This window comes from Elgaria multicarinata, chromosome 2 (genome assembly GCF_023053635.1).
Source record: "Elgaria multicarinata webbii isolate HBS135686 ecotype San Diego chromosome 2, rElgMul1.1.pri, whole genome shotgun sequence".
Classification (NCBI taxonomy): domain Eukaryota; kingdom Metazoa; phylum Chordata; class Lepidosauria; order Squamata; family Anguidae; genus Elgaria; species Elgaria multicarinata.
Window position 1 is genome coordinate 65,612,371 of NC_086172.1, and position 10,655 is coordinate 65,623,025.

The 10,655-nt window shown below is 41.7% G+C and overlaps 1 protein-coding gene across 4 annotated transcripts in view; it reads left to right on the top strand.

The window, feature by feature from the left end:
- The window catches only part of STEAP3 (STEAP3 metalloreductase), a 33,561-nt gene extending 23,332 nt beyond the window's left edge, over positions 1-10,229 (top strand). Inside the window, exons 4-6 of one of the 4 annotated variants that reach the window (XR_010025043.1) lie at positions 1,046-1,207; positions 3,754-4,144; positions 4,432-10,229. Coding sequence is in view for 3 of the 4 variants with exons in the window: in XM_063116631.1 (XP_062972701.1) it covers positions 1,046-1,207; positions 3,754-4,044 (453 nt within the window). In the remaining variant the exon portion in view is untranslated. Of the gene's footprint in view, positions 1-1,045; positions 1,208-2,296; positions 2,658-3,753 lie in introns of those variants that run through there. The other 3 variants (XM_063116631.1, XM_063116629.1, XM_063116630.1) reach the window with 3 other exon arrangements.
- The last annotated feature ends 426 nt before the right edge of the window (positions 10,230-10,655 follow it).

The window sequence follows — 10,655 nt, forward strand, 5'->3', positions numbered from 1 at the left end:
TTCCTTTCTGAACAGAGAATTGTGCAATAAGAGGCTTGCATTCAGCCACCGTGAAGCAAAAAGCCCAAACCTTAAAGTCAGTAACTCAATGGTTTAGTTTGGAAGATACTAAGAGGCTAAACAGAAGAGTGGGCTGCATTAGCATAAACTCACTTTATCAACAACTGACTCCACATAAGAGGGCTAGCAGTAGTCAGTGGCCAGTGGCACAGTGCATATACATAGACTAGAATGGGAATCAACCACACACCACATTAAACTGTTGAATTATTGTCTTTGACAAAGAGTTTACAACTGCCCATTGTAAATCCACATGGTATAACCTGAGTGAACTTCAACTAGTTTAAAATATGGCAGCCAGGTTGATCACCAGTACACATGGGGGTGACCATATTACACCGACTTTAAAATCACTCCACTGGCTACCAATTAGTTTCTGGACAAAGTACAATGTGTTGATTATTACCTTTAAAGCCCTATATGATTTGGGTCCAGGTTACCTGCGGGATCACCTTCTCCCATACAATCCCCCTCACACACTCAAGTCCTCTGGGGAGAACTTACTCCAGTCAGCCAAAACTAGGCTGACAACTATTACCCAGAGGACCTTCTCTTCCGCCACCTCCAGACTGGAATGGCCTGCCAGGGGAGATTCGTCGACTTAATAGTCTTGCTGAGTTTAAGAAAGCTATAAAGACTGATATCTTCCGGCAGGCCTACCCAGATGCTTTTTTAACATGTCCAATTGTTATTTTAATATTGCATCAGCTTTATAAGGTTTTAACCAGTTTTATTGTGATTTTGTATTTAATGATGTTCCCCGCCTCGATCCAGAGGGAGAGGTGGGTAAAAAATAAATATTAGAATGTAAGCCTATGCGGCAGGGTCTTGCTATTTACTGTTTTACTCTGTACAGCACCATGTACATTGATGGTGCTATATAAATTAATAATAATAATAATAATAATAATAATAATAATAATTGATTCTATGTATCTTCAGCCCCTTGGTTTATCTTAAATGGCTTTGCTGTTTGTTCCCTCAGGTGGAGAAGAGGGCAGATGCCTGGGTAGAGGAGGAAGTCTGGAGGAAGGAGATTTACATCTCTTTTGGCATCATGGCCCTGGGTTTACTGTCCCTGCTTGCCATAACTTCGCTTCCTTCTATCTCCAACTCTCTCAACTGGAGGGAATTTAGTTTCATTCAGGTAAACGCTGAACTTCAAAGCCTTTTCAAGAAAGGGCGACAGTCCTCAGGGCATGTTCTCACAGCCAAACCAGATGTGAGGGGGTCGTTCTTCACACTTCCAATGTAGCATCCGAAGTGGGACTCATGAATCCCAACACCCAAAGAGATTCTTGAACCCAAGAGGTAAAATCTAGTATTCATGGATTTCACAGTCAATGAAGTCCCCCAAAATGCCTTTGCTGATGAAAACACATTAGAACTCAATAATCACACAAGCTCCTGAAAGCCCTGCCTGTACTGATTATCCAAATCTTCTTTCTCAAAATATATCAAAAATACGCTCAGAAATGTGATCTCTATGGGGAGGGGGGGCTCTTAGGATTTGTACCAGATGTCAAAAACCAGCACCCATTTTGACCAGAGAGAATCATAGTAGTAAAATACTCTGATGTCACCTTGGATATCTTCTGGCACTGAGGGTCTTTGTTTCAATGTATGAAGAAATCCTACTGTAAAAACAAAAAACCCTCCATACCAAGGTGATTCCATAGGAAGCCTTGACAAAATTTCATAGCCTTTAACACAGAAATCTGTTCAAGTGTCATTCTTACTGGACCAGACTATTGGCCTGAAGTCTTCTGTTAACACAGAGGTTTGCAGAGCTAGTTCAGTAGTTGGCAGCAGTTACAAACATTACCTTTAGTTGAAAAATAAGCCAGGCAGAGTAAGTTAATAGCATACCCATGAATGAACCAACTTGTTGCTGGCAATACAAAAATGAGATTTTTGAGCTCCTCAAGAACTGTCCCACAGACAAAAATAACCAGAGAAAAAAGCTGGTTTTCATGTGAGATGGGTTTGGGACCAGAGGACCATAAACGGCAGGGTATAAATAGATTTCATTGTTTCGAGATGAGTTCTGATTTCCCAGCAAAATCAAACCAGGTCTCTGCTTGCTCACAAATTGCTCCTGCAAATTCACTTAGAGCGGTCTCTTCATTTCCTGCCCTGACATTTCTCCCCGAGTGCTTGCTCTGCTTGTTGTGCTATTGTTATAAGCAAAGATCCAAAATACCGTTAAGGTCATTTCGGTTTCTCTCTCTGCCAGGCAAGAAATGTTTCCTCCAGACAAAATAGCCTGCTCTCTTTCAGAGATGGCCTCAGTTCAACCATGCATAATAGGATAATGGTGCGTGAGAGAGAAACTGACTTGCACAGGATTCTGGTGCTATATGGCAAAATGAACTGGATTTTTAATGAGGACTGTTCTTGTTTAAATAGCCTAATCCATAACTCATACTTACCGATATTAGATATTATTTAAGCCTATTGAATTCCACAAGATTAGATAGAATTAAGCCTCCAGCTTCATTTGGCTTTAGACAGGGTTTAAATGGTAATCAAGAGGAATCGTTATATATATGCAGGGTTGGCCCAAGATATGATGCTGCTCTAGCGAAGGCACAAGCTGCAGGAAAAAAGGAGAATTGCTAAAATGCCTTCGGCCAGTGGGAGTATCCCATGAGGAAAGTTATGCTCATGCGAACTTGCGATCCAAGTTAACAATTCCTTATTCTGGTAATATCCTTAGAACTGAATCGGTCTCTCCTATGTTCACATATTAGAGCTCTGGTTTTATAACTTATAGACAAGGAATTTCTCCTATTGTTTTGGGCTGAATTTCAGGCAACCTAAGTGATGTTCGTTCATGTAAGCTAAGAGAGCCTCACATTACTGTTTGCTTCTTATAGTTAGATTTGCTATTTTAGAATTCTGCTTGAGCTCAACTCATTTCCAGGAAGATGTCTTAGATGTACTGCAACAAAGGAATCAAATTCCAAGTTAAGTTTTATACTTTACCATCCCTGCTTGGACTAAAGCTCCAACATAAAGATGAATTCTGACATTATAGTCTAACATAAAATGCAAATGTTTTGATTTAACAGTGGTTGTGCAGAGGGCCTGTAACATTTACAAATCACTATTTAAAGTTTAACTGGCAAGTCTCTATGCCAGCACTGACCAGGAATCCAGCCAACCCATCTGTCAGTGGCTTGCAAGTTGTGCCTGTGGATTTTGGGACTGGCTTCACTCTACCCAAAGAAGTGATCTATGAAATTCCAAACCTTGCATATCCTCAGCAACAGTATCCCACCCAATAATAAAAGCTATTACGTTACCCGGTTTTGCCCTGATCCATGTCAATTTAGTCACAATTGTGTTACATTAATATTAGTGTCAGTTATTACTAACCCTTTTCCATTATTTGTAATGGGTTAGAACTATAGTTAGGACTTTGTTAGAACTATAACTAACTTGAGCCAGATGGGAGCCATGTGTTTTGGGATAGGTCCACTTCAGACCTATTATTCATGTGAAGCCTAACCCTATCTGAGCACAATAGGATTTACTGCTAAGTAATTGCACCTTGAATTGTAGCATCGACCAGTGGTGGAATCCAGTCAAAGGCAAATTAAATATTAAGTTCTTGGAGAAATATAGTAATGTACTAGAAGTGACCTTGCAGAAAATAATGGGCATTATTTTTTTCCTTCCCTTTTTTAGTCCACTCTTGGCTTTGCTGCATTGGTGATCAGCACCCTTCACACCCTGACATACGGCTGGACAAGGGCCTTTGATGAAAATCAGTACAAGTTCTACCTGCCTCCCACGTTTACCCTCACCCTACTGGTTCCGTGTGCTGTAATCGTGGCTAAACTGTGCTTCTGCCTTCCGTGTCTGAGCCAAAGACTGCGGCTCATCAGGAATGGGTGGGAAAGGGGCAGGAACATCAAGTTCACCTGTCCCAGAACATCAGGAGAATTTTCAAGTGGAGAAACCAGCAGCACTGTGTAACACAGCACCTCTTTTCCTTTACAGTTTTCAAAAAAAGCACTATAAAGTTTCTTTTTTATATAGAATTTTTTAAAGCTTTTAAATTTGGCATCAGTGAACGGTGGGTTATCTTTATTGTCTTATTTTGGGTGTTTGGGGGGTGGGGAATACTGATGTAGCCCGTTTACACAACAGCATTTAGAATATACTGGTAATTCTCGGGGGAGGGAGAGAATGGTTGCCTTAAAACATTAATGCGGAATTTCAACTATACAGTGTAAAAAATACATCAGAAAATAGAATCATTCTGCAGACCCAAAGCCACATTCAGCATAAGGGTTGATACAGCTTGGGGCGAATTTTCTCTATAGCTGTCTTGAGACTTGATCATACATTTCTTTTCTTAAGGCGGCAATCACATACACATTTACTTGGCAGCAAGCCACATCGGACATAGTTGGACTTACATCTGAGTAAACATGCAGTTGGTTTCACTGTAAGTAGTTCTTCTGTTTAATATCTGGTTCACATGCACCAAAAGTATCATTTTGGTTGATCAGTAGGTCAGGCTAGGCCAGATGTTTCTGGACTACAACAACAGGCCTTCTCCACTGCAGTGCCCATCTTATATAACGCCCTTCCACCTGGCATTTGGGAGGCAGCAATAGCAGCAGATTTCAGACAGATTTTAACATCTGTTAAAGACCCAGCTCTTTACCCAAGTCTTCCCCCAAATTATTGTGCTGCTGACTTAGTTTAATTATTAATTGCTGCGGTTTTAGCTTTGGGTTTAAATATTGTAGAGAGCAATCCTATGTTTCCTGGGAGAGTGACCCAAGGGTCCTAGGATTGCTTGGAAAAACTCTTCCAAGGCTGGAGATAGTGCTCCAACCTCACAGCCAGTGCAAAAAGAACCATGCCAGCTGCCCTCTGAAGTCAGAAAAGCAACCTTGGAGGAAAGGGGCCACTCATGGTCGGGAAAGGGAAGAGACCAGAGAGGCCAGGATAAGAGATATCTTGGGCCTCCTCTAGCCTCCTTCCCTCCCACTCTAAAGCGAACTTGCTTTTCCACCCATCTAGCGACAATCACCAGTGACGGTGATGGGACGGTGAGGATGGGACGGTGTAGATCGCCTCCCCCACTCCACCTGCCCTGTTGGCTTCAGCCCCACAAGGCACAGGAATCTTGGAAGCCTCTGAGTTCAGAGGGTTCCAAGCTGTGAGAGCACAACTCCTACAATTGTGCCCTTAAACATTTGAGTGGATGAGCTTTTGTATTTATTTTGTTTTATCATAACCTCTGACTTTGTAAACCACCTAGAGCCACCTTTAGATATGGTAAGTGGTATATGAATTGATTATATAAAAAAATAGTAATAATCCCTGATCACTGATTATGCTGGCTGGGGCTGATGGGACTTGGAATCCAACTATATCTTGGAGGAGCACAAGTTACCTACCCCTTCGCCACACCGTGATGCTAAGCAAATTTTCTTACAGGCAAATTATGTTGATTTCATTGGAATTAAGTTCTAGGGAATTGTATGAAGGGTCACAGCATTGTCAGTCCACCAGTCAATCAAAATGCTAATCCCAGTAGAACTATTTCCCTCAAATATTGAACACCTGGTATAAAAAATACTTCAGCTCAAATTGGAACTACAAGTTACATTAAATACACAGCTACCACTAAAACAGCAGCCACGTGTTTTAATCCTCTCCTTCCCTTCCATAACTTTCCAGCACTGTGCATTTTCCTACCCAGCATAATCAGCTGACAATGGTAGAGGCAGAGAAACACAGGAGTGCTGTGACACCACATGTTGCAGACAGAGAATTAAGTGTGCAGTTGCTGCACATTTAAATATAACATGTAATTCCAGCCACATTTTACCCTTAGATGGCGTAAATTCACACTGTATGTTATTCATATGGTAACTGTTCTCGTCCCCTTAATAACTCTGAATAAATGAAACTGTAAATGCGGTAGAGATCATTTTTTACCATGCCAATCAGTTAGGTAACATCCGCTTTCAGTCTGGCCTCTTTTAGCTTATCACATGTTAGCTGTCAGGTGAAGAAATATGTGAATTCATTCATTTTCTTGAAAGCAAAAGGCAAAGAAGTTGGATAGCAAGCTCCATTCCAAAGAGTGAGTAATCATAAGCTGGCAGGTATCCCTGACTACTGACATAGAATAGCAAATTTCACGCATAGCTGATTCACGGTGAAAGTATCCTGCTGTGTTGTAGCCTCAAGCTCTGCTCTTCTGTCCTTCTCTTTGCTTCCCCACCACCCAAACCATTTAAAGTAGCATGGAAGGACTTGCATTCCCTGGAATGGCTTGGGAAATTTATAGGGAGGGGACGGTACTTACAACTGTGTATGAGCAAGTGTAAGAGGGCTACTTATATCCTCATTTGTTTAAGGCAACATTAGGGAAATAGGTGGGGGTTAGAGAGAAAAGAGACAAGACGCAAGACTTGGGAGTACCACCCACTCCCCCCAGCAAACTTAGTCACTGACTAGGAGCTTCTACCACTGAGGCTGGTATTGTTGAAGAATGTCTATTTTTATGGTGCCCTGTATAACAAGGCATTGTCAGTTCTACCACATCTAGCTGCCTTTGGCCTTCAAAAAATCATTGGCTTATTCACCTGTTTACAGGTGATCAGAGGGCAACCACTTAGTGTGACATTTTAAATTCTCATTTTTCAAGGATGGAAAGCAAGTATCCTGAACACCAGAGCACCACACTTCTCTGTATTAAATCTTTATTTAATTGGTTACTGTACTTCCTCCCAACCTCTCTCACTGCTGTGATGCCAACGCTCAGCACACATTGCCTGAAGAAGCCATTTCCAGATTTGATATGTCCTCCTGACACATTGGGGAAAGCATTTTTCTGTCTGTCAAATACCTCTCAACTCCTGGACATTGAAGTGTGCAACGGGCTAATGAGGAACAGATTCACTAGCCCAGAACCATTTGTTTGATGAGTAGGCAGGACTGGAAAAGCCAACAAGGGAATCTGTGATTGTGTTCAAAAAGTGGAAGTTAAGCAGCAAACAGCTGAACGGACAAACAGGAACTGGAATGAAGCCATTTGAAGCTCCCATCGAATTTGTCCAAACTTTAAAAAATTAACCAATCATTTAGACATCACACCATGGTCACTGTGAATATAAATAGAGTATATTTGACAGACAACATTATCACGAGAAGGACTCAGATTACTGAGTCATGGCATAGGCTGCTTATTACTCCACTAGATGTGCATGAGAAAAAAGGGCTTTCCATGCACATAGAACAGATGTAGATGTTTATCCCAATCCAAATTGCAAAGCTGCCCCATGGAACTAGTTGGATATGTCTTGATACCAGCAAGGATGTGCACTCTCCTCCATGCTCATTGGCTGCTTCATGTGGCTACACACAACTAGAGCAGGATTTGGGTTTCTGCCTCTAGCCAGAACAAATCCCCACTTCCAAACTCAATGAGAATTAAGTGGACTGAAAGTGTGTGAGATCACAGAAGTTCTCGTGTGATCCACAGATTCAACCAACCTGTTATAAAGTAGCATTATTTGATTATCTTTGCCAGTTTTCTCTAGACACATACTACAGAACCATCAGTACCACATTACAGGAGCCCATATGCATTTCCCAAACATATGCCTACCTTTCAAATTATTCAACTCTAGGCAGGTGTAAGTGATGAGGCCAACTATAAGGCCACCAACTGGAATCTGAAGGATTACAGGTGCATACACTTGAATGTTCTGCAAGGGCTTGTGCAAAGGTTGCCTTCACAGAACACACCCTCGCCAATTGCTCTTTCACCTTTCTTGAATTCTGAAAAGTAGTTTGGGGCAACTGGCACAAAAGTAACCCACATGGAAACTTGGGAGGAACTGTTCCTTGTGTACCAATGGCAGTTTTCCTTTAAGTTGCTCTTGTACAAGATCTCAGGGAAGTTTAAAAAGCAATGACCCAATACTACAAGTGCAATCTCTAAAAAGGAAACAGCAGAATGTTTTGATGCATGGAAGGAGTACTTTGTAGCTTAAGTAAACTATGTGCCATTCTATTGTGACATAAGAGTCTGAAAGACATCTAAAACACTGGTGTGTGGAGGGTCAAACAATTAATTTACATATGTTAACATGGATAAGCAAAGATAACGTGTCCAGGTAGCAAAGATTTTCAGATAACCTCAAATGCAATGCACTGGCCCTGGCTGAGTCACCATCCCCATGGAGATGGTAAAGCAAATAAGAAATTAGCCTTGTTTTCAACTACCATGTAGATCTCACTTGTGGATGAGTGCAAAGCAAGTGCAGGGTTTGAATAAGGCTACTCCTACTTTATCTGCTGTTGTAATTTGCTGCTTGCCTTCCCTTCTTTTGTGATAGATGCAGGTGACTACTCAAATGTCCAGGACTGTGGCTTTAAGTTCCTCAGAAATTTTTCTAGTATAAAATGGGCTAGTTCCAATTCTACAAAACTGGACTTCCACTTTCATAACAGGAGTTTCCTTTCGCTACAGCCCCCCACCCAACAACACCCCCAGAAAATATGCCCCAGAGGTTCTCCCAATTATTCTTCACTCATTTTTTTTCAATTAAGCCTATAGCTGCAAGACCAAGAATGAGATTCTTTAAAAAGAGGCCAACTGATCTGTTTGTACACAATATCCGAGTGAGGACTTCAATCCATAGACTGTTAATACGCCAGGGCAGGGGGATATTACCCCTTAAAATATATCATATATTGTGAGACTGCCAAGAACTGCAACTTCCCAAAGATTGGGAACGCTTCCTACTTCTCTTCAACATACAACAGGTTAGGTGCCAAATAGCAAGAGAAAGGAGAGAATGGCATCAGAGATGTTACGCAAAGCAATCCCTGTATTTTCTATTGTGTGCTCTTCACTGTTGCCTAAAGCTGCTACACAGTCGTGTGTAAGAGAGTACAGTTACATAAACCCCATAGTCACCTCCCAACATTCTCTGAGTAAATTCTGAAAAATAAGCAAGTCTATCTAGGTTTGTTTTCCAGAATTTTGTCTGCTTCAAGATGCAAGAATTTGGCAGGGAGGATTAAGCCTGCACTGTGGTGTCAGGAAGCAAGAAAAAGACAGTGCAGCTATTGGAGAATGTGGAGATAAAATAGGAGTCATGAGGCAGGGGGTGAGAGAACTGGGCAAGGCTCTACAACTCTGCTTCTTGGCAACTGGAAGTTTTCTTGGCATCCATCTTGCCCAGGTTTCTGTTTTTTCATCAGATGTCACTTATACTTTCCGACCTCTCCACAACTGTGAGGTCCAGAAATGGTTTTTAATAAAAGCCGAAACACCCAATCCAACCCTAGTTAGATTCATGTGCAGTGCATATGAGAAAAAACATACAGTTCCGGCAACTGTAATTTGACAGGCCCTCTGTCCATAATAAGAAAAGATGCCCATTTGGTTGTTATGATCATGCTCACCATTACTTAAATCTAATGCCAAATGTTACATATAAACATTGGGGAGGAGGCCAAGTTTCAGAACTGCTCCTCAGAGGGGCTGTGGCTCAGTGGTAGAGCACATGCTTTGCATGCTGAAGTCCCAGGTTCGATCCCTGGCATCTCAAGGTAGGGCAGGGAAAACTCCTACCTGAAACGCTGGGGAGCTGCTGCAAGTCAGTGTTGACAATATGGACTAGATGGACCAAGGATAAGGCAGCTTCCTATTCCTATGTTCCTTGACTGCATACACTGAACCTTCCTGCCCCCATAAAACATTCTGATTTTGTTACAGAGGAAGCAGCTTTTTCTAAAGTTGCTATTCTAGTCAAAACCCTTTTGTAAATAGTTTCTGCATTTTTAACCCATCAGGATTGAGATAGAAAGGTTATGCAATGCTTGCTTGGAGATATACCAACGTTATTTTTCTATCTATAGTCTGTAGGGATATACTGCTGCAAAATGAGAGATGAAATGTATGCTGCCTATATCAATGTTTTCTGCACTGCCTAATTTGTGCCTTGGGAGTTTAAACCAGTTACCATCCTGCTTTGTAGTGGAACGTTTATTCTTCCTGTTGTCATCATGTACAAAATGTAATCAGGCTATATCTATGAAATGGAAACACTGATGCTAGCTAACTGTTGCAATCTTTCCCCACCCCACCGCCTTATTTGCAATAAAAGGCTATTTTTAAAGTTCCTTGTTTGCATTTTATCCCACATTTGTAAACTTTGAGACACATTTCCTCCCCATCCCCTACTGGGGGCGGGGGGAGGGGCAAGACACCCTTAGGCAGATGGAGACTTTCTCCATACCACCTCCTGGCATTTGAGTTTCTTCCAAAGATGCGGTGAGACATCTCTAAGGAAGAAAGATGTGAATTCACTGGGTTGAACACTCTTGCGAGAGGACCCTCGTTGACCCATTTACTATTTCTGCAGAGGATGGCATCCTCCGTCACCCCATCCTCCCACACTGACCTGGGATTGCCTAGGCAATCAAAGTCAGTTCAGTGTCTACTTAAATAAATTAATATGAATAAGTGAGCAAGTAGAAAAGAAAAGGCATACCTCAAAAGAATGCAACATGTCAAAGACGCAATCTTCTGGTTAAAAGATGCA